The sequence below is a fragment of the Malaclemys terrapin genome, chromosome 1 (assembly GCF_027887155.1).
Source record: "Malaclemys terrapin pileata isolate rMalTer1 chromosome 1, rMalTer1.hap1, whole genome shotgun sequence".
NCBI lineage: Eukaryota > Metazoa > Chordata > Testudines > Emydidae > Malaclemys > Malaclemys terrapin.
The window spans coordinates 146,254,935-146,281,527 of NC_071505.1; the positions used below are offsets into that span (position 1 = coordinate 146,254,935).

Here is a 26,593-nt window from a genome sequence, read left to right on the forward strand (position 1 = left end):
TGCACACAGTATTCATGATGTAGGCATACCATGGATTTATATAGAGGCAATATATTTTCTGTCTTATTATCTATCCCTTTCTTAATGATTCCCAACATTCTGTTCGCTTTTTTTGACTGCCGCTGCACATTGAGTGGATGTTTTCAGAGAACTATCCACAATGACTCCAAGATCTCTTTCTTGAGAGGTAACAGTTAATTTAGACCCCATCATTTTATATGTATCGTTGGGATTATGTTTTTTCAATGTGCATTACTTTGCATTTATCAACATTGAATTTCGTCTGCCATTTTGTTGCCCAGTCACCCAATTTTGAGAGATCCTTTTGTAGCTCTTCGCAGTCTGCCTAGGATTTAACTATCTTGAGTAGTTTTGTATCATCTGCAGATTTTGCCATGTCACTGTTTATCCCTTTTTCCAGATCATTTATGAATATGGTGACTAGGACTGGGCCCAGTACAGACCCCTATGGGACACCACTATTTACCTCTCTGAAAACTGACCATTTATTCCTACCCTTTGTTTCCTATCTTTTAACCAGTTACCAATCCATGAGAGAACCTTCCCTCTTATCCCATGACTGTGTACTTGGTTTAAGAGCCTTTGCTGAGGGACCTTGTCAAAGGCTTTCTGAAAATCTAAATACACTATATCCACTGGATCCTCCTTGTCCACATGCTTGTTGGCCCCCTCAAAGGATTCTAGTAGATTGGTGAGGCATAATTTCCCTTTACAAAAACCATGTAGACTATTCCCCAACAAATTATGTTCATCTGTGTCTGACAATTTTGTTCTTTACTATAGTTTTAACCAGTTTGCCCGATACTGAAGTCAGGCTTATCAGCCTGTAATTGCCAGGGTCACCTCTGAAGCCCTTTTAAAAAATCGGCATCACATTAGCTATCCTCCAGTCATTTGGTATAGAAGCTGATTTAAATGATAAGTTACAGATGACAGTTAGTAGTCCTGCAATTTCACATTTGAGTTCCTTCAGAACTCTTGGGTGAATACCATCTGGTCCTGGTGACTTATTACTGTTCAGTTTATCGTTTTGTTCCAAAACCTCCTCTAATGACACCTCAATCTGGGACAGTTCCTCAGATTTGTCACCCAAAAAGAATGTCTCAGGTTTGGGAGTCTCCCTCACATCCTCAACCGTGAAGACCAATGCATAGAATTAATTTAGTTTCTCCACCATGGCCTTATCGTCCTTGAGTGCTCCTTTAGCATCTCGATCATCCAGTGGCCCCAGTGGTTGTTTAGCAGACTTCCTGTTTTTGATGTACTTAAAACATTTTTTGCTATTACTTTTTGAGTCTTTGGCTGGCTGTTCTTCAAATTCTTTTTTGGCCATCCTAATTATATTTTTACACTTCATTTGCCAAAGTTTATGCTCCTTTCTATTTTCCTCATTAGGATTTAACTTCCATTTTTTAAAGGATGCCTGTTTGCCTCTCAGTGCTTCTTTTACTTTGTTGTTTAGACATGTTGGCTCTTTTTTAGTTCTCTTACTATGTTTTTTAACATGGCTCGGGGGGGAAGGAAGGAGTGGGGAAAGAGGGTGTAATTGATATGACGTAATACTTCTGTGACTCTTTAAAACTAGGGCTGTCAAGTGATTAAAAAATTAATTGTGATTAATTGCACTTGTAAACAATAATAGAATACCATGTATTTAAAAAAAATTCAGTGTTTTCTACATTTTCAAATATATTCATTTCAATTACAACACAGAATACAAAGTGTACAGTGCTCACTTTGTATTTATTTTTGATTACAAGTATTTTCACTGTAAAAAAAATGAAATAGTATTTTTCAACTCACCTAATACAAGTACTGTAGTGCAATCTCTTTATCATGAAAGTTGAACTTACAAATGTAGCATTATGTACAAAAAAAACCTGCACTCAAAAACAAAACCATGTCAAACTTTAGAGCCTACAAGTCCACTCAGTCCTACTTCTTGTTCAGCCAATCGCTCAGACAAACAAGTTTGTTTACATTTGCAGGAGATAATGCTGCCTGCTTAATGTTACAATGTCACCTGAAAGTGAGAACAGGCGTTCTCATGGCACTGTTGTAGCAGCGTCACAAGATATTTACTTGCCAGCTGCACTAAAGATTCATATGTCCCTTCATGTTTCAACCACCATTCCAGAGGACATGCATCCATGCTGATTATGGGTTCTGCTCGATAACAATCCAAAGCAGTGCGGACTGACGCATGTTCACTTTCATTATCTGAGTCAGATGCCACCGGCAGAAGGTTGATTTTCTTTTTTGATGGTTCGGGTTCTGTAGTTTCCGCATCAGAATGTTGCTCTTCTAAGACTTCTGAAAGTATGCACCACACCTCATCTCTCTCAGATTTTGGAAGGCACTTCAGATTCTTAAACCTTAGGTCGAGTGCTGTAGCTATCTTTGGTAATCTCACATTGGTACCTTCTCTGTGTTTTGTCAAATCTGCAGTGAAAGTGTTCTTAAAATGAATAACATGTGCTGGGTCATCATCCAAGACTGTTATTACAAGGAAAATATGGCAGAATGCGGGTAAAACAACAGGGGACATACAGTTCTCCCCCAAGGAGTTCAGTCTCAAATTTAATTAACGCATTATTTTTTTAACAAGCATCATCAGCATGGAAGCATGTCCTCTGGAATGGTGGCCGAAGCATGAAGGGGCATATGAATGTTTAGCATATCTGGCATGTAAAGACTTTGCAATGCTGGCTACAAAAGTGCCATGCGAACGTCTCTTCTCACTTTCAGGTGACGTAAATAAGAAGCGGGCAGCATTAGCTCCTGTAAATGTAAACAAACTTGTTTGTCTTAGCAATTGGCTGAACAAGAAGGACTGAGTGGACTTGTAGGCTCTGAAGTTTTACATTGTTTTGTTACATGACTGCACTCAAAAACAATCTACATTTGTAAGCTGCAATTTCAAGACAAAGATTGCATTACAGTACTTGTATGAGGTAAATTGAAAAATACTGTTTCTTTTGTTTATCATTTTTGCAGTGCAAATATTTGTAATGAAGATAATATATACTTTGATTTCAATTACAACACAATATAATATATATGAAAATGTAGAAAAATATCCAAAATATTTAATACATTTCAATTGATATTCTATTATTTAGCAGTGCAATTAATCGCGATTAATTTTTTTGAGTTAATCGGGTGAGTTCACTGCAATTAATTGACAGCCCTATTTAAAACCCCTGTAAAACTGAGGCTGGCTCCTTTTATCCTCTTGTTTTTGGCAAAAGCTCAGTGGAAGAAAGGAAGAGTAATGCAACTCACTGAAAAGTACCTAGGAGAGTGATCCATTATCCCCCTATCCCCTTTACAGAGTTACAGGTTCTTCTGTGGCTATATAGAAAAGTCGTTTCTAGCGGTCTCTGAAGAATGGGGATGCCTGCAAGGCCTTTTCAAACTTTCTGTCATTTGTAGGCCACTTACCAGAAGCTGCTGCCTCTGTATTTTCCAAGGTCATTGGAAGAAGAATGTCATTCCTTACCATGCCTTCCTGCAGATATTGGCAATTCAGAAGGGGAGCCAGTAGTACCAGAGCGACAGATCAGGATCAGTGAAAAACCAGGTGCTCCAGATGGTGAGTTATAATTCAACCTTGAAATGTTGGCACAAAAGTCAAGGAAAACCAGAGAGCATGCACAGAGAATTATGAATCCCATATTTTAGATGGAGTGTACCCAACAGAGAGAATCTTCAGAATGAGATTTTCACCCATGTCCTGCTCAGGCAGCTGCCTGGATTCTACAGCAGTAACTTCTGCTTTCTCCCTTTGTATGTGGGAGGTGATTGGAGGCCTATGCTCAGATTTTCCCCAACGCCACTCATTCTGATGCATTGCACTAGTCTGAGATGCCTGGGAAATCGGCTCTTCTGGTAATTAATGGATAGGGTGGAGGTTGAGGAGGGGCTGGAAACCAACAGTCTCTCTCTTGAAATCCCCTAAGTTCAAGCATTTTTACCACCATCTCATGAAAGTCTGTTCTGATCGGGGTTAGGTGATAGGGTTTGGATGTTACCACATCTATGATACAGCTTCCAGCATTGTCTTAGTTGGAGCTGCACCTAGTGGTGAATTACAGATCTGATTTTTTTGTTCTCCCCTAGAGTAGACAAGGCCAATCCATCTGTTCCAAGGATGCATGTCTGCAGTCACCATGGCACTCAGTTTATAGATTTATAGATGCTAAGCCCAGAAGGAAGTTATTATCTAATCTGACCTCTAGTTTAAGAGCTGGAGAGAATACTTTTAGCATTTACAAGGCAAATTTGTATTTTCAAGGCACTTTATAAACATTGGAGTAACACTGGAAATAGTTCATTGTTATCACTCTACTGGTTATGGCTAGGGGCAAGTGGGATTGATTTGCCCAAGGTCACAGACTTAGGCCTGGTCTACATTGGGGGGGATCGATCTAAGTTACGCAACTTCAGCTATGTTAATAACGTAGCTGAAGTCGACGTACTTGGATCGACTTACAGTGGTGTCTTCACTGCGGTGAGTCGACTGCTGCCGCTCCGCCATCGACTCTGCTTGCACCTCTCGCCGAGCTGGAGTACAGGAGTTGACAGGAGAACACTTGGGGATTGATTCATCGTGTCTAGACAGACATGATAAATCGACCCCCACTGGATCGATCGCTGCCCACCGATCCGGTGGGTAGTGAAGACATACCCTAAATTGCTAACAGAGCTAATATTAGGTTTCAGGAGTTCCTTGTTCTTACCTCCATGCTAAGTTCAATAGAGGTCATTGCTCTATCAAATGGAACCACAGAAAATTTGTGCATCGTAACATGGTGTCTTTTTTTTGTGTTGTGGTTGCAGTCACCTTTTGACTTGGTTGTGTCTTACTGATGCATTGTCATGAGGCAATATTCCCATGTTCATTATTGTGGTTCTCTTGTATGTAGTTTGAGCTCTGGCTTCCTTACAGCTTCTTCACCCATGCTTCCATTGCAGATAACTCGGATGAGGAGGGGCTGGAAGCAGATATTTCATTCATTGGTTCCCATGCATTTGCCCGCATGGAGGGAGATGTTGATAAGCAGAGGCGCCTCATCCTTCAGGGACAGTTGTCGGAGGCAGCACTGCAGAAACAGCATCAGAGAAAGTGAGAACATGTTGCCTGTTTCTCTATATGCATGTCTCAGCTAGGCTTGTGACTCTGGGAAAGATCCTTAATGCCCTCTTTCAGTGTCACACAAACTTGCAATCTGTTAGCAGGAAAGCATGGACAAGGCCTAGTTTCATTCTAGATCCCTGGAGTAGCCTCTTGTTGCTAAAATTATGGGATCAGGGGAAGGGTTGGTTTTCATTTTTTGTGGAGTTTTTGTCCCATTGTTTTCATATCAGCAGGACCTAGACCAGGGGTCCCAAACTTTTGAGGGTTACACCCTGCCCCCTTCCCCATGTCCACGTCCCCCGGAGCTGGGGCTGCATCTCTGGGGGGGAGAGGTGGTAAAGGGTGGCTGGGAGCGGGGCCGAGGCCAGGGGCAGAAGCAGAGCCACAGCCGAGCTGTGGTGGGGGCGCCCCACACTTTGGGGACCTCTGATTTAGACACATTGGAGCAGTTGTACTGCCTGTTTTCCACTAGATGGCACAGTTCCATCATAGCTTTCAGTAACTGAGCCTAGTCTGATTTATACCTGCCTCTGGAGATTTCCATTACTTGCATCTGAAGAAGTGAGGTTCTTACCCACGAAAGCTTATGCTCCCAATTCTTCTGTTAGTCTTAAAGGTGCCACAGGACCCTCTGTTGCTTTTTACAGATTCAGACTAACACTGATACTTGAGCCTCTGATACTTGAGCCTAGTCTTGTCTTTCTAAGACAGGCACACCTGTTTCAGAACTCATGCCCTTTTGAATCCTGGGCACCTAATAAACCCTTTTTCCTCCTATGCTTTTGAAGTTGGAGGGAAGAGAGAATTTTGAGTTGCTGCTTATTTTTTCAGCTGAATTCTATTTTTTCCCTGCTCTTTGCATATCAGAGGCAGGTTTAACTTCCTCCTAGGGAGCCAGTCCTGTGATATGATTCTCATATTTTGGGCATGAGGCATGACTTTGTGTTTGTTGAAGCACTGACTTGTTGCAACTGAAATGCAATACCATTGCACTTGTGTGTGAGGGCTAGAAAAGAGAACCAATTAAGTGTATATTTATTGTCCCAAGCAAAGTAACCAACAGTATAACTAGACAACAGTCAATATTCCTTTTTTTCAAACACTCCCCATTGAAGCACTTCAGAAGCAGCTTCCTTACTCAAAAGATTGCAACGTTGACTGCTCTATAACACTAAGCGTAGCAGATCCAGCTCCTCCGATTTTTCCAGGCTGATCTTCATGCTTTCTAACACAGATGAAAGAGAGAGACAGCTCTGACCCCATGTGTGTGTTTGACTTTTCTAGTTACAATCGCTGGCTGTGTCAGGCAAGAGGTGAAGACCTATCCGACGTTGCTTCTCTCAAAGCCTTGTATCAGACAGGTGAGTTCAAGATCCCAAAGGCTGTTTCTTATAGACTTACCAGTAGGAAATGGAATGGCCATTTCCACCTTTGTGTGAAGGAAGGCTCATGGGATGAAGCCTGAGCAAGTGTTTTAATCTAATGACAGATTAAAACGTCTGTCCTACTTCAGTGCCAGGCAGGCCACAGCCAAGCAAGACTTCTGGCATATGAAAGCTAGAATGAGATGTGATGTACTGGGACCATAAGTAGAGCTCTAAAAATCTGCGGATATCTGGGGGCCATGTTTGCGGATTGGATGCAGATACAAATTTTGTATCCACACAGGGCTCTAACCATAAGTAATTTGACATCTGTCATAGAAAATCTGCATCTACAAATTCAAGTGGGTTCCTAAATGCGAAGATCTCTAAAGCTGAGCTCAAGGGCTGGCATCTGCTGTGTTTCTTGGGGTATTATTAATTGAGAGGGAAATTATGAGGGCTTAATATAAAAAATATAAGGTGGGCAAAGAGCTAGCTGAAGTGGAGAAGGCAACAAGTTATGCTGAAATGAGAACGATCAGTCTGGAGGGAAGTTACTAGTGAAGAGCCTCAAGGTTTGTCTTGGGGCCAATCTTCATTACTATTTTCATTAGTGACCTTGCCACAAAAGGTAGGAATGTGTTAATGAAGTTGCTGATGACAATGTTGGAAGGTCTCATCAAGGCAGAGGAGGGTTGGAGTATTATACAGGAAGAATTGGATGATCTTGAGGACCAGAGCAATAGAAATGGGATGAAATTAATACTACGAAGTGCAAGGTCATGCACTGAGGGACCACTAAGAATTTCTGCTATAAGAGGGAGTTGAGATGACAGGTTCAGTGACTGAATGTTATTGTTAGGGGACAGGAAGCAATAATTCCCTGTTAGTATTTGGCAGGGATGTGGCAGATGAAATATAATTATTACACTTTTCAAAGTACAGGAACATTCTTGCTAGCAGCATTATTAGAGGTTTTGAATCTGTACAGTCATTGGCTTAAGTCAATTATGTCTCACATACCAGATATTTAACCTGTAAAACTCCTTTAAAAGGTCCTCTCCATCTATAGGTACAAAGTGTACTCTTCTTACCAAAAAAAAACCAATCTTAGTAGCTACTGTAAAATAACTTTCTAAATTATTTTACAATGTGCTTGTATTTACACACAGGCAAGATGGCATTTGATTTCCCCCACCCTACACTCTGGTTTTATAACTCTTCTTCCCCATTTATATCTAAACATCATGGAAATCCCATCAAGGAAATCTACAATATATTCAGCTACCTGTGCGGGGCGGGAGTGTATATTACACCTTTCAATGAATTAACAATACCATATTTCACATTGTACACATACGATCTAAATTAAGCAACTGTAGCGAAGTTGCTCATGTCTGCGTCAATAAGAACTTAAATATAAGAAGCCCCTTTATGCTAATGTGATTGCAGTTGTTTGAGGGTGTGGTACCTGTTCTAGATTACATGTCCAGAACAACACACCCTTTTGGTAGTGATAAAGCTGAAAGTGTAGCCTTATAAACAGTATATAAGTAGGTGCTATGTCAGTAAATTGCTGGAACCTCCAGGGTTATTGATTGCAGCCTCCATCTTCAAGGAGTACAACTCTGTATTAAAAACTACCATTTCCAGGTGCAAGGCATCCTTCTGTTTAGATCAAAATGAGTACTATGTAATGGGAGCAGTAGTCTCTGCACTCTTCATCTCCTGTTAAGAATGCTAGTTAATGACATTGTAGAATGCTTGTAGTTAGCTGCCCCTGATTTACAGGGAGACTTCCAAAAACTCAGACTACTTTATGAATGTTATTCAAAGATAAAAGCTTGTGGTTCTCATTTTATTCTGTAGGTGTGGATAATTGTGGTCGCACGGTGATGGTGGTAGTTGGAAGGAATATTCCTGTAACTCTGATAGACATGGAAAAGGTAAAATCTTCATATAAAATTATAGAGCTGTGGCAGTGATTCTTTAGTTAAGGTTGAAAGGCATTTTCTATTAAGTGCACTTATCTCGTCCTGTACCCTCAGCACTAACTTTAGCAGGATATCTCTAGAGGGGTGTGTCTATGCAGAAATCTTCCTACACAGCAGATTATGTACAAACTGCTTGCATAGATACTTTAACATGAAAATATATCCTATCTAAAACTTTGTATATGAAGATTTTCTGGTAGAAATTTTTCTAGGGAAGTGACTAGATTCTCTTCAGGGAAGCATTGGTGCCTGGCGTTGGCCACTGTCGGAAGACAGGATACTGGGCTAGATGTACCATTGGTCTGACCCAATATGGCCGTTCTTTAGCAGGGTAGTGTAGGGACCCCTCTTTCCTTCCAAAGAGATGTAAAGGTGCTTCTGTAACTGGAGTCTCTAAAGAAGTGAGGTGCAATGAGCAAACTTGTTTCTTGCACATGCAAAATGCCTGGGATCCTGACAAAGTATGTGGAGGTTAGGCACATGGAGCAGAGTAAAGGTTGGCTGTAGATATCTCCAGATAATATTTTTGAGCCAGTGTTTAAGACTTCAGTGTTGCATCATGTTTTTGTAATTGAAATATAATATCAGCTTATCTTAAGGCTTTTGGTCTGAATAATATTAGTGTTAGAAGGAAATCTGTTAGCATAGAATGGAACTGTGACAGATTTTTCTGCTGAAAATATAAATGTCTCCCCACCTCAGGCACTCTTGTACTTTATCCATGTCATGGACCATATTGCAGTGAAGGAGTATGTCATAGTATACTTCCACACGCTCACTAGCGATTACAATCACCTGGACTCCGACTTCCTGAAGAAATTGTATGACGTCGTCGACATCAAGTGAGTGTCATGAGTAGGAAGAGAAACCCTTCTCCTCTACTCCTCTCCCCATACAGGCCTTTAAGACAGGCCTTTTATCCAGCTTGCGTCCATAGCCAAGGGATTGCTGGGAAGAATTTCACAGGGGCCAATAGACCCAGGTGTCTAACAAAACCAGTAGAGATTAAGCCTGTTTCCTTTCCTGCTCTGAATCAGACCATTTAAACAACTTTCTAGGCATTTCTGTAATGCTTTTTGTAACTTGTGAATGCCTCAGTTCAACAGGAGATTAATTCTAGTTCTTGCATGCTTGTGTCATATAGTGGTCTCTGCAATCCATGCCTGTGGCACATCGATCAATAATGAAGGCAGGCGTGTTATGTGAGCTCATTCCATCTGCCTGTAAAGGTTGTGTTTCCAAAAGACAGTATTATCTACTGGGGTGCTCCATCCATTTTGCTGGAGGAGACATATAGACAGCACTAACAGGTGTAACTAATGTGTAACCCTCTTTGGACTGGAGGATCTGATAGGATTTATCTAGAGATGCAGGGAAACTTTTTGCTTCCTTTGCCTCGCTTATTCTTAGGGCAGCTGTCCTTTGACCTGGATTTGAATGTTGTGGGTCAGGGTTAGCACCACAAGCACTTGTGCACAAGTGGGCAAATGTCTGCAAACACTTTAAGCTGTGTTTTTGGTTGAATTTAATAGGATGAGCTCATTACTTTATTATTTTTGTTTTTTTAACAAGTGTCATTTTCCTCTTTAAACCAGGTACAAGAGAAACTTGAAGGCAGTGTACTTCGTCCACCCAACATTTCGCTCAAAGGTGAAGTATACTGTACCAAAGGCCAAGAATGCAGACTTCTGAAATAAAATAGGGCATAAAATTGTAGTATAAGGGGAGAAGTCATGAGAGAGAGAGAGACTTTAAAACACTAAGCCACGGCTGCTAGGTAAGTGTTTTCCAAGAGCTAGTTCACATTTGGGTACTGTTATTTCTGGCTTATGTGGCTGGTACGCTAGCCTTTCCCTTCCTACCTTAATGATGAGCCTCTGTGCTTGGCCCCTGTACACCATTACTGCTCACATCCCATTTTACTTTGTGTGCTCTGACCTGCAGTGACGCTTCATCTCTCAGGTTGCTATTAACCTACGTTGTATTGCTGGTCATTGCACACGAATGAGCAATGGCACAGAGCCTCGTTATTAAGGTACTGAATGGAGGCAGACGTTAGCTGTTATAGCAGAGGTCCTACTTTGATAAACTGGAACAGTTGTCTTGAAAGGCTGAGAATGAAGCTGATCAGTGTTACAGGTGGTTGGGGTACATGTCTGTGGGGTGTCCTCTAACAAAATTAAAGCTTTGAGACCACATTTAATTCAAAGAAAAGAGGCATTAGTCCTTTCTCCTGCTCTCTGGCTTAAAATGTGACATTCAGCTATGTGAACCCAGAAACCTGAATCTTTATCTCTTTGTGGTTTACCACGTGGGCATTTTTTACTCCCAAGGACAGTTATGGTACAAAAGCAGCGTCAGTGCAGGCTTCACACACATGCACCTCATTGCCAGTGTGCCTCAAACCTGATCTGATGTGGGTATTCAAGAGGCAGAGGGAGAAAACTTGATTTCCATGCCATTATTTGTCCTCCGCTGAGACTACCTGCCTCCCCTCTTGTTGGCCTTAGGTCAGCCCAGGAGCATACAGCACAGCTGATAGAGACCTAACAATTAATTTCACATAGGCCACCAAATAGCCTTCATATTTGCTTGCCTGGGTCAGATTCAAACCCATTAACCTGTAGATGAGTCTCCCACTGTCTGTGTCCTGATCTTTTCCAAGAAACTAAGTAGCAATGATGAGCTAGCAATGGGCTCAGTCAGGATCCTAGATTGTAATATAAAATAATAAGGTGGAAAAGGGAAGAAGAATTCCTTTTGGGGAGGCCTAAGCAAGGCTTCAACATTTTATTTCCTGTGGATTTTTCTAACCTCTTCAAAAGGACGTGTTACTGCTTTGCTGTATGGTCTCTAGAGACGACCAGAAGGTGGTGCTGCTTCTCTTCCTTTGTCTCAACTGTGGATCAAAACAGTAATCAGGGCATTATGCTTGGAAGACCCCCAAAGTGTCAGCAGTGGCCCTAACTAACATCTTACATGCTGGCACTTTTGAATTAGATGTCAGACTAAGGGCCTGACCTGCCATCTTCATTAGAGAGCCTTTGTCACTTTATGTAAGATAGGAGTATGGTCCCCAGGGTCCAGGCCAGATTCCATCGCAAATGTTTTTTATTCTGTTTGGGTGCCTCCCTGCAATTTCAATAAGTTGAAACATGGTAGAGGAATGTAGGTGATTGTTCTGAGGTTATGAGTTGGGCAAACAACTGTGGTTCCTTGATTTCATTTTATTAATACCACCACCATTTATATAGTTCTTTACACTTGTCAAGTACTGTACTAGAATTCACTTATTAATTCCATACCAGTGTAGCCATCAGCCCTTCTCTTCCCTCATCCATTTGGGTAGTTGTCCATCCCAAAGAACAAACGTTTTGAAATAGCCTCCCTTCTGTACCACAAATTGCATGTATAGTCAGCCTTCCGATCATCACTTAGTGAACATTCTGAAACCTCTGAGGTTTTGTAGTGTTGTGTTTTTTCCTTACTTGGGTAACACAAAGCGTATTGGGCCAATGGCGATGCCTGCTGACCAGAAGATTGTGGTAGGTGGTTAAATCCATAGCTTGTGCTAATTAATGGTTTAGTTTGTGAATCCTGAATAGGTTGCCATTTCCTACAACAGTCAGATATTCAGCTGATAAGAACAGTATGAACAGTTAGATTTAGGGTTTATAGCAGACATGGTCAGTCTGTGGCCTACGAGTGCCCTGTCTTTTAATATGAAGATGTGCTCAGAGCAGACTATGTCCCAGTATGCATTGTCCCATCTTGAGCCCATCAGCATTCCAGTCAGATTAAGTTGCAGCATTGCATGTTTGGACCTGTAGTTCCTGCGTCCCTGACATCTATGTTAAAAATAAAACTGGCTGACTAATCTGCTCATTTTATGATAGGTGGGGCTGATAGTGCTGTCTCCTATTAAGGTTGCCTGATACTTCCCTTTTAAAAAACCCTGTTTCCAGTTGTTTATAACTTTGCCAAACTTAAATCATTTGGAATGAAATTTTCCATGCCCAGTGTCTGCCTCATGACTTGTTCGGTGTTTTGGTTGGTTTGTTGGTTTGGGGGTTTGTTTGTTTTTTTGTTTTTTTAATTTCACCCAAAATGGTTCAACTGTTTGAGAATGAGGTTTGAAAAATACATTGTTTGGCCCATATTTAAAACTTCTGGTTACCTTTTCTTTTAAAAGTTCTGGCAACTTTATGCTTTGGAACAGGGATTGAAATTGAGCAGGGAGGTGGCCTTTGTGTCAGGGATGTACCTTTGCTGTCCCTGTGAAAATTTGGCCACATAGGCCTTTGAAAAAGTGAAGTTCCACATGCTCAGTAGAGACTTGTTTAGATTTTTAGCAGCTAAATTCCCTGAAGTGTCTGTCCACACTGGGCATGCTCCCTGCAGTTGCAGCTCTGGGCTACAGCAGGCCATTCTGGTTCCAGGCATCTGAACAGAGAGACATAATTCTGTTTCCTGTGCTTTCAATGAGCCTTGCTGGGCCTAAGCCACATGGAGGAAGAGGCTGCCTGAATCAAATTCAGGGGGAACCAAAGCTGAACTGGTGCGAGTAGATAGGGACAAGAAGCCTAAGTGCAGGGAGGTGGAGACTGGGACTGGCAGCCTGGAAGAGAAGCAGGAGAGGCGAAGCAGTGACTGACTGACTGGGTAAGGAGACAGACTGGGACTAAGAACTAGTGAGGCAGAGGAAGGAGGTGAGTGCAAAGGGGAGATAGATCTGATGATGATGTGTGGTGCAGAGGGAAAACTCGGATTGGCTGGGCAAAGAGACTAGGCCAAAGAATCAGTGGTGAAGGAGAGGGATGCTGAGATTGGATGAGGAGTTTGGGGACAGCGGATTGGGGCTGGGAGCCACAGTGGGTGGTGGGTTGAGTGGAGGCCAGGTTTGTGGGGATAAAACAGATGAAGTGCTTTTTGGGTGGGGCAGTTGGGAATGGTGGGGCAAAGGAAACTGAGGACAAGGAGTTAAGGAGTTGGTGACACTGGGACTGAAATGTAGAGTCCAGAGGGTGAGACTAAGATTTGTTGGGGCAAGGAGACTGGAACTGATCTGAGTAGCCTGAGGTGAAGAAAACAGGACTGGAATGAAGAACCCGGGGGTGGCAAAGAGGCAGGACTGAGATAAAAGGGGTCATGCTTCAGGTCAACAGGCAGAGGGGTCTGTGACCTTGCAAGGGTTCTCAGCCTTTTTCTTTCTGAGGCCCCAGCCAACATGGTATAAAAATTGCCTGGCCCAACTGTGCCACAACAACTGGCCGGCGTTGGGTAGCAAGCAGGGCAATTGCCTGGGACCCCATGCCACAAGGGGTACTGCAAAGCTAAGTTGCTCAGGCTTTGGCTTTAGCCCTGGGTGGTGGGGCTCAGGGCTCTGAACTGCAGTCTCGCACAGCGGGGCTTTGCCTTTCTGCCCTGGGCACTAGCGACTCTAACACTGGCCATGCTTGGCAGAACCCCTGAAACCTGCTCACAGCCTCCCAGGGGGCCCCAGATCCCTGGTTGAGAACCACTATATTACAGCACACTTCCTGCCCAAGCATGTAATGGAACACAAGATCTCTGAGTCTCAACATTACTCTGTCATGTATGAACTCTCCAGGCAAAGTGTCTCATTCCCCTTCTAGTGCTGGTCCTACTATTGCTATAAGTTGCTCTATTAGGTCAAGTGGCAGAACTCTGAGCAGTGCATGTAAAAGGTGCAACCTGCTGATGAACCATGTCAGTGTCAGTATGGTTCCACGTGATGGAATTCAATTTTTTCAGATTGCTTTTTTAAAAAAACTAGAAAATTACACGCACACAAAAAACTATTAAAAGACCATTATTAAGGCTGCTAAGTCAAGTACTTAAAAGTTAGGAAATCCTCCTGTGCATATGCATTATGCTGTGTTTAATTACATGATCACATTATTTTTCCCATAGGACCCCTGCCTCAATCACTACACAGGATGGACCTGCTCTAGGGATGAATCAGAGTTGTGTAGTAAAGGAGGCTGTTGTCTGTAGGACTTCTGCCATGAGGCAGAAATTGGAAGATACGTACTATTAGTAGTACCAGGAAGGGTGGGTGTAGACCTTCCCCCACCCCCCAAGCTAAGGGAGTGGAACCACTGAGTCCAGGCTACTAGTGATTTACGAGGACAATGGAAAAAGGAAAAACAGGATCGGGAAAGGGGTCAAAAATCCAGGGGGGTCACCAAACTGTGTGTCCTAGACAGCATCCACTGTTCCTCAAAGGCATGTAAGGAGTCAGTGGACACCATCCAGAGGAAAACTGCTTGGAGGCATGATTGGATAAAGGAACAGAAATAGACCCCACTGCCGCAGAGCGCCCCCTCCCATTCAGCTTCCTCCTCCTGGATAGATAGCTGGCCATCTTGGCCAGCACCAGGAGAAGGTTGCCAAGGCGGTCTCGTGACTTTGTAGCACAGTGTGGTAGACTGTCGTCAAGGAAGTGAATGTTGTGGTGGCCTGCAATCCTCTTTCCCTTTCAGAGCTATCAGAATTTACTTGTAGAACAAAAAAAAATCTAGAGGTTCCAAATGGAGATAGCCCTGCACAGATCTTGCTTGTGAAGTAAATAAAAGCCTGCCCAAGTCTTTAGGTTTCTTGTCAAAGACTGCAGCAGAATTCTGAAATAGCTACAAGCAGGAAGAACATACTGGGGATTAGCATGCAGAGAAAAAAGCCAAGTGTCCTCCTTTGCTTCAAATTCCAGAATGCAGTTGTGCTACTTTAGGGGCCTTTCAGCCAGAGTAAGATTTACCAGGTCAGCCTCATAAACTCACTTAACTCTTAGAGTGAAACGTGTATTCTCGTAAACTGAGACCCAGTAACTTGTATTTCTCAAATGCCTTCCATCTGATAGAGCTTTGCAGACTCACCAAACTAAAGTATAAACAGAAATCACTTAGCTACCCCTGGGATGGAATACAGCGACACAATTGAGGACAAAAAGTGGGAAATGCTGTATAAAAGTGAAACTGCAGAGGAAATATAGGGCGGTAAAATGGAATTAAACAAAGATGGAATTTGAGCAAGCTAGTATTCTAAGGCAGAGTTTCTCAACAATTGGATCACAAACCCCAAAGGGAGGGGGCACAAAAGACAATCCAGGGCCCCAAGGCAGTGAAAGTTTTTTGTTACAATCTAAAAGAGAAAATCTCATTCCCTTGCTCCCTTACCTATAAAGGTCAGATTATTCTCAGTCAACCTCTCAAATCTCACACACAGTAATAATAAATAATAATTGTGAAGTGCTTTGAGATCTACAGATGAAAAGTGCCATATAAAGTTAGTTGATATTATTATATAGACTTATTGTTATCATTAGTACTCTCTAGTAAATGTGAGACAGTAGTGACAGTTTTTGCTTTGAATAAGGGACCACCAGCCAGAAAAGGTTGAGAAACATTGCTGTAAGGAAAAAATGTTGTGGGATCTTTAATGATAATCAGAGCCTCAGTTTTGCAGGTCATGCAAAAGACAATACCTCCACGTCGTGCAGAGGTTTTCAATCTGTACTGACTTGGAGGGAAAATGCCCCCTATTGAATTACCAGCCCAACACCACTTCTTACAGGAGTAAAGTTGGGCTGAGGTAAGGAGAACAGGGAGAAAACAATGGAGACAAGCCAGGGCTGAATTTTCTGGAGGCTTCAAATCTGGTGTCCCAAGAATTCTGGAGATTCTGTTCTCATGGATATATGTTAAAGAAATGCTAATCATTTTTTTGCCAATAGCTTCACCAATTTTCCCTTTACTTTTTCTTATGCTGGACCTCCAAGAAACCCCAGCCTTCAGGCCCTTCATCCAGGCAACCTGCCAGGCACCTGAAGATAACTGGATAAAGTTCCCTCTGGAGCCTGTAAATGCCATTCCTACAAGCAGAAGGTGTCATTAGAACGACACTGCTCTTTCACTGGCCTTAATCTTATCTTCTGGGCTTCTTGTCTATGACTTAAATGTTTCTCTTGGAATGGTTGCTTCAAAGTGTAATCTGTTTTTATTTCTCTCCACTGTCTTCTACCCAATCTCCTTATCCCTCCCCAACTTTACTCCTGTAAGGAGAGCATTTGTTTACAAGAGAGAGCTCATGGAGCCTGCTGCTGGCTATTGAAGGAGAATGTATCTCCTTATGGAGTGTGAGATGAGACGCACAGTAGGAAGTGGCCAGTAGGAGATTGCTTGACTCACATGAACACTTCAGGGCTGCCATGTCTTTGCAGTCTCTGAGCCAGGAGAGTCCCATAAGATCTAAATTGCTTAGATGTCTTCAGAAGTGCATGTTTCTGTCTGCTTTGCTTTTCAGTGTTCCTAGGGTAAGACCCTGTATTTCTCAAGCGCAAGAGCAGGAGCTCTTTGCTTGTAAGCTTTCCACCATCCCCCAGTGCCCTCCTCTTAGATCTCTCAGCATTGTATTTCAGTTCTTAAATCTGTAACGTAAATAATCCATGTTATTGCTGTACTGAATCCTGGCATACTTGATGGCTTCCATCTGTTGTATTTCTGTACACTATTTGTAGGCCTGCTGGGCTCTAGAGATTTTTATCATGCTCTTGGCAGACCAGAGCTGTGCTTGTTTTGTAGGGGCCATGAACATGGTTTATGCTGCCAGCCAACATTCTTTGTTTTATTTGAGAAGAGAAACTGTTTTAAATTATGTGCATTCTAAGGCTAGTGGCTTTTTATAGAGCATGCTGCTCTAAACTAAGTCTGCAGAGGTGAGAGCACAGCAGTGATCCCCAAAACAGAGGGTAACTGAAGCAAGGTGTGAATGGCTAATGCTGAGTAATCCATTGTACACAAAAAGGCAGCTAATCCTTTTCTTTCTTCCTGCTCTGATGTGAGCGTTCCATGGTCTGCGCAGGAGTCAGGTGCTGCTGGAAGGTGACCGCACTGGAGAGAAAAGTCCTCTATTTATCCCCCCAAAAATACTGTATTCTGGATAATATTTTATTGCATTACGTGTAATCAATTATGCTTCTGCATATTGAATGTCTGTGGTGAACTTAACTTCATTGTTTCAATGCTCCATCCTCTCCTGTTGTCAGGGAATGAAAATTACCGTGGTGCAAAATTTGAAATCTGCTATATTCAGACCAGTGACAAAAACACTTGGCTAGAGTGAGGAATCAAGTGACAGTTTTAGGGTCAGAGGTCTCTCACCATCAGAACTAATAGCAAATCTGAATGTCAGTGGGAAAACTGGTCATCTCCACTTTCTAGTAGCGTATACCCTCTGATTCTAGCCTTGGTACATCATAAAATATCAATCTAAAAACACTGCTCATTCCAATTGCTTCTCCCTTCCACTACATCTCACATGCGCACACACTCAACCTCCCAATCTGGTTGTACTGTTTAAGGATGGGGACACTGTACTTTTCAAGGACGCTATTTGCTTCCTTCAGCTCAAATGTTGAGCTCAAACTAAAGCTGATCTGTTTGGGACTGACCTTTACATACAAAATATCTCTTTATTTTTAATCCACCATTCTATCAGAATTTTTCCATTCCATAAATTGCAGCAGCAATATACAAACTCTCTCGTGCCAGCACCTATATGTTTCTGTTGACATGCTGGATGCCAGTGCAGTAAACGAAAACTGTGCTATAGTTCAACAAACAAAATTTGAAAGGAAAACCATTTTCAGGCTTCTCTCTCTCCTCCCCGTCATCTCCTCCCCACCCCCACACACTCCCAACACAGCTGAAAACAGTCCAGGGCCTGCAATAAGTTTGTTTGCCTTAGCACCTTCCAACTCTCCTTAGAAGTTGCTCTCTTCTCTAAATGCAAAGCTTTCAATTGTTCCCAAATTTGTTCTGTTCAGTGTGCCTTCACATCATTTCCCCTGCTACCTGCATATAACAAACTGCATTTGCCACATTGGTAACCCTGACTTATATATTCTAATGATAGTTACTACGTGGGTTTTGTAGTTCAGAGGGAATTATGCTTTATATTCAATGCATAGCTGAGCAAGTGGAATGGCTGAGATATTGCAAAGTGAGGGACAAAATAGCCCCTGGACTAAAAGTTTGAGACACGGGGAATTTTTTTTACCACTAACAAATTTCCATATTCAGTAGTGTACATACACACAGATCTGTCTCCTCCAGTCAACAGGGACTGGACTTACTGTATGTGTTGGAAGAATGGGATGTGCTGTGGTGTCCGAGTGGGAAGACTGGTTTAAGCCAGTTTTACATTGTGCTCTAAAAATTTGGTTTGAAATCATCCTCTTCTCCTCCCAGAAATCATTTCAATATATGTAGACCAGTTGCCCACACTAATAGGCATTAACAAAACAACACCTGGCTGGTAATTCCCTATCTGATTTACATGGGGAGGACAAAGCTGAGTTAGCTGCTCTACATTGTGTCCTGTTACAAAAAGATCTGAAGGAGAGTCAAGGTTAGGACCTAAAATTAAGACTTACGGGTTTTGGGCAGCAGATGTGAGTTGGGTCTGATGCCATTTGAGCAGATGTAGTGTATAGGAAAGAGGGAAACAAATACCCAGAACAGAGAGGATGTATCTATCAGTGGGGTCTTGGGAAAACTGAAGGTCACTTTTTTTTCTAAATTGCCCTAGGAAAACTGGTGCTAACAGGCATTAAAACTAAGGCAAGGAAAGAGATTGATCTGACTAATCTGGAAGTGCAGAGTTTTGGAAATAGCAGAATGGGAAGGAGTAAATAGACACCAATTCCGTGCAGCAATACGGGGGTGTAGAATTAAGAAAAATGTCAGTCTGGAGTTTGAAGCACTATTCTGTAGTGCAAGTAACAGCTTGCTAGACTAGCAATTGAGATGGAGTATTCTTTATTGTTGTGTGCTCACAGTTACAATGCTGAAGCTTGATTGGTTTATACGAGTACGGAATAATATGTTGAACTTGAAGACTCAGAAATGGCATCAGTTTAATTTTTTTTTTTTTTTTTTCTGTTTAGGTCTCAACGTGGTTTTTCACAACCTTTACCGTCTCAGGGCTAAAGGACAAAATCCACTATGTGGAAAACCTTCAGCAATTGTTCACAGCCATACCCCCAGAACAGATTGACTTCCCCCCTTTTGTCCTTGAATATGATGCCAGGGTAAGTGGCTTCAGGTGATAAGCATCTGTTTGTGCTCCCAAGTGCAGTTGTTGAGTATCTTACTGCTTTGTGAAGCAGACTGGAACAAGTCATCTTCACCCTCTTAAAGGGAAGTCTAGATGGATTGCTGGGGAAACTAATAGCTCTTTTTGAACTTCATAGAAACAGTCAGTTGTCCCATGTTAGTCTTTTCTACGTCAATCTCTGAGGAGAGGGTTTGGCCCAGAAACGGCCCTTTATTCCAGTAGAGGCTTCTCTTATATTTTTGTGTATAAATTAGGGACACCACTCTTTGCCTAGCCAACGGCCACACCAAGTTTGTATTAAATGAAGACGATTGTAGCCAACCTAATCAGTAAGCTAGATGGAGATGCAGCATTCAGTACTCCACATTGATCTGAGTAGCCTGGATTGCAGACCTGTAGTCCTCATGGGCCCGCACCTCCATAATGAAGATTAGGGTCGTTATGGTCTGCTTTTCTTGGGGGAGAGCAGTCCCTTTGATGAAGCAGATTGTGTCCATTAACTTGAAAGCAGAGGTATGGCTGGTCTGTCTCTTCTTGAATCCTAGGTGCCCAACAGAATCCGATTTTAGAAGTATTCACCTCTCTTATTCTCTCTGCTTGCTTGCTTCTCTCCCTCACCTTGCTTATCTCCTGACAGCCTCACTAAGCTTTGTTTTCCATGGCTTATCGAGTAGTAATATGGTGCTATTAACAGTTTTCAGTAACATTCTGAGAAGTTCACTAACCTAAAACCTGACGCACAGAGGACTGTTGCTGTCTGCCATCCCAATGCTGTTGGAGCTGCTTTGATTTGTCTTGTATTGTTTCATGGCCTTCAAACTTTATTTCCTCTTCCCAGCCCCAAATTAACACATATATCAGGGGTGGGCAAACTACAGCTTGTGGGCTGGATCCGGCCCGTGAGCCATTTTAAGCCGGTCCACGAGCCACACCACACAGCTCGGCCCCGCTCCAGCTGGGGCGCTGGGTCGGGGGCCGGACCACGCAGCTTGGCCCCTCTCCGGCTCCTACACGCTCCAATGGGAGCTGCAGGGGCGGTGCCTGCAGATGGGGCAGTGTGCAGAGCCGCCTGTCCGTGCCTCCGCATAGGTGCCGGAACAGGGACATGCCACTGCTTCCGGGAGCCGCTTGAGGTAAGCGCCGCTCGGAGCTTGCACCCCCTAAGCCTCTCCCCAGGCTCCAGCCCTGATCCCTCTCCTGCTCTTCAAACCCCTCGATCCCAGCCCAGAGCACCCTTCTGCACCCCAAACCTCTCATCCTCAGCCCCACCCCAAAGCCCACCCCCCCAGCCGGAACCTGCACCCCTTCCCATACCCCAGCCCTGATCCCCCTTCCGCCCTCCGAACCCCTCGTTCCCAGCCCAGAGCACCCTTCTACACCCCAAACTCCTCATCTCCAGCCCCACCGCAGAGTCCACACCCCCTCCCGCACCCCAACCCCAATTTTGTGAGCATTCACGGCCCGCCATACAATTTCTATTCCCCGATGTGGCCCTCGGGCCAAAAATTTTGCCCACCCCTGACATACACACATTAGGGAAAGGGAGTGAAGAGGAGGAACAGCTCTTGGCTGTCTTAGTCCTTTCGTCCTCCTGGACTTCTCCCCCAAAGTTCCGGACAAATGTGACTCAGTGTCATTCTGACCCAAATTTGCCCTCTCTTTAAATACAGAGGAACAGACACTGCATGTCTCTGCAGGCAGTGTGCCATCTTGAGCTGACCTACTGGCCACATTTGATGCTGGCATTTGCACTCTCGACAGGCCACGGCTTTGGTTTTAGGCTAAAGCAGCTGTGATCTGCTGTGTTCAAATCAGGAGCATGCAACTTTCAGGCTCCCAGCAAGTTGCCAATGCCATTCTCAGCAGGGTGAAGTTTGGATGCTACTGTACTAGGATATAAGAGGGGTGGTCAAGAATGTTTGTTTAATTATGCCTCCTTTTCGTCCCTCAATTGCATGCACTTGAGAGTTGGAAACATATTTAGTTAACTTCTCATTCCTTTATCACAGGAAAATGGGCCTTACTATTCTTCTTACCCCTCATCTCCTGACCTGTGATCTGCAGCCCTGCAATACTGCTGGTTTCCCATGGAGCCGATGACCTGATGCCTGCCGATCCCATGTGCATTTGTCCATGTACAGAATTCAGAGAAAGGGTTTTGCCCCCAGCTCTGATATTTTTTTACTGATGAGATATTTTCAAGCACACAAGCAATCGGAGAACTTTATGCCACTGTGAACTGTACTACTATTTCAGATCTATTTATCCAAAGGAAAAGTTGATTTCAGGATCACTTGGTGGATTTTATTTTCTTCTTTTGGAAGGTATTGAGTTTTATGCCTGAATCGACTTTTTTGCTCTCCCGGAAAACCATTAGAGATACTTTAATCATGTTTTTACTTAATATTGTCTGGTTCCAGCTCCATTTAGAATACCCTGTTTTACAAATGATCTACAGCAACAGCCTGATACTGTTGCTCATCTTATGGTCTATGCTTCAGTTCCAATTATTTTTCCCTTCTCTTAGTGCTGATTGTTCTAGTGATGACCTTGCAAAAGTAGCTGGAATCAGGAATATCAGTGTCATGGAGTGAGCAAAGCACTATGCCAAGCGAACTCTGTGGCGGTGTTTAGTACCAGAAATGGTCTAGTTCCTGTTTGTTTTCCCTGGAAGATGTGATAAGTTGGGATGCCATTGCTCTCCCATTAAGAATAAAATTGAAAAATATGTCTGCATCTCTCCTGTAATTCTAGGTAGTTGTGGTCTCTCATCTTTCAAACAGACACGTGCATAAATGTTGTAAATAAATGCCACCTGCTTGACATTGCAGCCAGCACCCTAATTACTCTTGTATGTATTAAAAGATTCAGTGATGCAGCTTCTATTTTCTTGAAAATAATCAGGCTCTGGGAAAAGACTCTACACTCCCTCTCACAGTGTAACAGGGACACTATCAACTAGCTCTGAGAGCTCTGGCAAGTAAAGCTTTAAACGTTGATTTCCCAGGGGCATAAGATTGGAGTCCAGCATAGCGCGCACAATCCATGAAACAGTTACAGAAGTGGGGGGAGATGCTGTCTCATTAAATACAGCTGCAATGGCACCTTCCAAATCACTGCACACTGTGACAGAGTCCCTGCTGATGTAGTTTGTGCACAAAAATTTGTTTTGGGAGACTGTGTGGTTCTCTGTTCCCTTTTAAGTACCTTCCTTGCACCAGTGAATAGAGGAAAGAAGCCTAATTGTAACTGTTCCCAGGCAAAAACCATTTTGTATATTAAAAACAGATTCCTCTTCCTGTCTTTTTGGACCCTCTGTCCTTTCAAGAAAACACAGGAATTGTGGGGGACTTTGATCATCTGGTGAAATGTATGAGAAGGTTAGCTATTTATACTGCATTCTAACATTCCTCTGCACATTGAGTAAATATGAAACTGTCACTGTTGAGCTAATGCAAGAGGTAGACTGCAGTCACCTTCCTTGTTAGAGATGGTAGTTGAAGTAGATAGGGCTGTGGTAGTTATGATCAATTTTGACGCATCTCTTTTGGACCCTTTAGTCTCTGTGGCTGCACATCACGATTTACTTTACAATCTTCAGTTTGTCACTTCTGCAAACTAGGATCACAGCCTTCAAGTTCCTCCAGTGGTACCTTCTACTTGGCGTCAGAGATGGACTTCCAGAGAGTGTGTGGGGCGGGGGGGGGGAATCTTAGGCTGCTCTTTCTTCCCTCCCTCCCCCCAAAATTCACCACTAGACATGGAAAATTTTAGTCTGTGAGATGGCTATTTTGCATATGTAGCAATATGTGAAAAATGGGATTTTTATAGCGGTACCTACTTGGGAACATTCATGCCTTGCTTGGAATCAGAATGAGCTCTGTAATAATATATAGCACTTAGATGGTGCTTTACAAACATTAAGGCCTGGTTCCGCAAAGGGACTTAAGCATCGCAATGCTGAGCATTGTGGAACCTAGCTTTTAGGTTCCTAGAAAATGACAGGAACAACCCTACAATCCATAAAGTCTGAGTTAGGTGCCTATGCTCCAGTACAATGAATGGGAAGAGATAGGCATATTACAATGTGATCTACAGAAGCCAGCATGCTAAGCAGGGTGCTATATAAACTAGCCAATGGGAGATGCTGACAACAGGGCTGTGTGCTAAGTTCCATCCCCTCTTGGAAACCGGCACCTAAGTCCAGGCTCCAGAGAGGCACCTGTCTCTACTTAGCAATCCATGAATGGACCCTGCTGCCTGCAGTCAGGCAGCTTAGGCACCTAATTCATTTCTTGTGGGAATGAGTGCCTGCCTCGCGTCTCACAAATCAGCCAGAGGAGGAGATAGAAGTAGTGGTGGTGCCCCCCTTTATAACTTCTGGTCCAATGATGGTTATTGAATTATTTATCCACAGTGGAGCAGAGTCAATAGGAGAGACTGAGGGAGCCCTACATCGGAATAGCTCAGTGGTTAGAGCATGAACCTGAGAGGGAGGATTTGAACAGGGGTCTCCCTTCTCCTCCTCTAGCAGAGGGGGGAATTGAACCTGGATTTCCCATATCCCATGTGAAGCTTCTAACCACTGAGCTAAAAGTTACAAGATGGGCTTCTGCTAATGCCACCACCAGATTTTGAATGGGACCCAATCCAGTGGGCGGCCTTTGGGTACACCTACCAGATCAGGTCCCACCTGCGACTCAGATGGCTGAACTCCTCTCTTCCCCTGGCTTGTGAATTGTTCTGGGGCTTAGGCAGGAGATAGGTGACCAGACACGTGTCTTTTTTGCCCTCCACTGCAGCATGGGTCACTTGCAGGTTTAAACTAGTGTAAATGGTGAATTCTGTGTAACTTGAAGTCTTTAAATCATAATTTGGCTTCAGTAACTCAGCCAGAGGTTATGGGTCTATTGCAGGAATGGTGGGTGAGGTTCTGTGGCCTCAATGTGGCAGTCAGAGTAGATGATCATGATGGTCCCTTCTGGCATTAGAATCTATGAATCTGAGACACCTAGTGAGGCAGCAGTGTACACGCCCATAGGCAGAAACTTACGCCTGGTCTATACTTAAATGTAGGTCAACATGGCATAACCCTAAGTGCCACAGCTAACCTAGCCCCCAGTACTCTGATACACCACAGCTACTCTTGCCTGTATGCACCCCATTCTTAGCCCCAGCTGTTTTACAGCTGCTCTCACACAGCAGCTGTTCATAACCAACAATGAATTTTCAGTGTCTCTAACAATTTGTGTATTTTTCCACCCCAGTTAACCATCTGCTGTTTTTCACATCCATATCTCTTTCAGGAAGGCTGTAACTCATCTATGCTTAATAGGCAGATTTAAGGTAATTCATTCACATAAAGTGTTGTGAAAACAGAACTTTTTTCTGCTTCAGCAACTTAAAAACTTTTCCTATCCTCTTGGCTCACAGATGGCTTGGAGAGGCAAGGTGGGTGAGGTAATATGTTTTATTGGACCAACTTCTGCTTGGAGTCATGTAGTCCTGAGTACTGTTCTGAAGGCTGTATCTGCATGTTTCTCTACAATTCTAGTTCAGTAATCTAAAAAATGACCTGGCTCCACCAAACTCAAATCTGCCCCCACAGCATTTGCTAACCAGAAAGGAGATCTTGGTAATATGCACCTCTTTGTGCATTTGTCCCTTGAAATACTTCATTTAAAAAAAAAATTACTTGAGTCCTACAACCTTGTGTACTCCAGGTCAAGCGGGATCTAAATTGCACAGCAGGAACACTGCACTCTACCATGGCAGGTTAAATATTGTGGCATTTTCAGATACTACTTTTAAAATGGAGATTTATTTTATTGAATTAAACATGCTAATGAATAATCCAATCAGTAAAGTAGTCAGTGTTGTTTGATATTAAATTTACACTTCCCTCAAGTTTTAAATTTTCCACGCACACACACTTTTGTACTAAAAAAAATCTTAATTGTAGATGCTGTCTGGGACTGGAGCAGGAGCTAGGGTAAACTGGGCAGGTGGCAGATAATTTTTGACACCGAGGAAGGTGGGGGAGGCAGTTGAGGATTATGGGATAAGCATATTAGTTGGATGTTTCTGCTTCAAATTATCAGCAATGAAGTAGTTTTGGCATCAGTGCCCTATTGAAGTCAATGAGAAAATTCATACTTCATTGACTGCTTGTTTTATGCCTTCTGCAGATGCATGGCATGGCTACATGGGGAAATTTACTGGCATAATTATACCCTTATAGTTATACTGGTATAGCTCCCTATATAACTCTAGCAGTATAATTTCCCTTTGTAGACAAGCCCTTGGGAGACAGCATTGTGGCAGCTACACCTGAAGCATATCTGTAAGGTTTTTATCACAAACAAGAGCTGCAAACTGAATTATTTTAAATGAAACCTCAGATTTTGGAGCACAATTCTGTAGCAAGGAGTGGATTCTGCAGTCACAAAATCGCAGAGTACATGGTGATCTGCTCATAAATGTTTATCATCCATTGTCTACACATTTATTTTCACATTTAGATTTCCCATCCTAACTGGGTAGATATGATTTCCTTGATTATTGTATCTTAAGACCTCAGTGCTCTGTTCTCAGAAGGAAACTCCTAATATATAAGAATGGTCATAATAGGTCAGACCAATGGTCCATCTAGCTCAATATCCTGTCTCTGACAGTGGCCAGTATCAGATGCTTCAGGCGGAATGAACAGAACAGGGCAATTATTGAGTGATCCATCCCCTGTTGTCTAGTCCCAGCTTCTGGCAGTCTAGTTTAGGGACACTAAGCATGGGGTTGAGTCCCTGATCATCTTGACTAATAGCCATTGATGGACCTATCCACCATGAACTTATCTAGTTCTTTTTTAACCCAATTATACGTTTGGCCTTCACAACATCACCTGTCAATGAGGTTGACTGTGTTGTGTGAATCCTTATGTT

General features: G+C 43.0%; 1 protein-coding gene across 3 annotated transcripts in view; it reads left to right on the forward strand.

Annotated features, from left to right (window-relative positions):
• GDAP2 (ganglioside induced differentiation associated protein 2) overlaps positions 1 to 22,533 on the forward strand; it is a 44,248-nt gene extending 21,715 nt beyond the window's left edge. For all 3 annotated transcript variants that reach the window (XM_054042608.1, XM_054042618.1, XM_054042626.1), the window contains exons 7-14: positions 3,457 to 3,616; positions 4,999 to 5,149; positions 6,446 to 6,522; positions 8,395 to 8,471; positions 9,222 to 9,361; positions 10,115 to 10,169; positions 19,486 to 19,629; positions 21,665 to 22,533. In XM_054042608.1, coding sequence (XP_053898583.1) covers positions 3,457 to 3,616; positions 4,999 to 5,149; positions 6,446 to 6,522; positions 8,395 to 8,471; positions 9,222 to 9,361; positions 10,115 to 10,169; positions 19,486 to 19,629; positions 21,665 to 21,712 — 852 coding nt within the window. In that variant the 3' untranslated portion in view covers positions 21,713 to 22,533. The remainder of the gene's footprint in view (positions 1 to 3,456; positions 3,617 to 4,998; positions 5,150 to 6,445; positions 6,523 to 8,394; positions 8,472 to 9,221; positions 9,362 to 10,114; positions 10,170 to 19,485; positions 19,630 to 21,664) is intronic.
• The last annotated feature ends 4,060 nt before the right edge of the window (positions 22,534 to 26,593 follow it).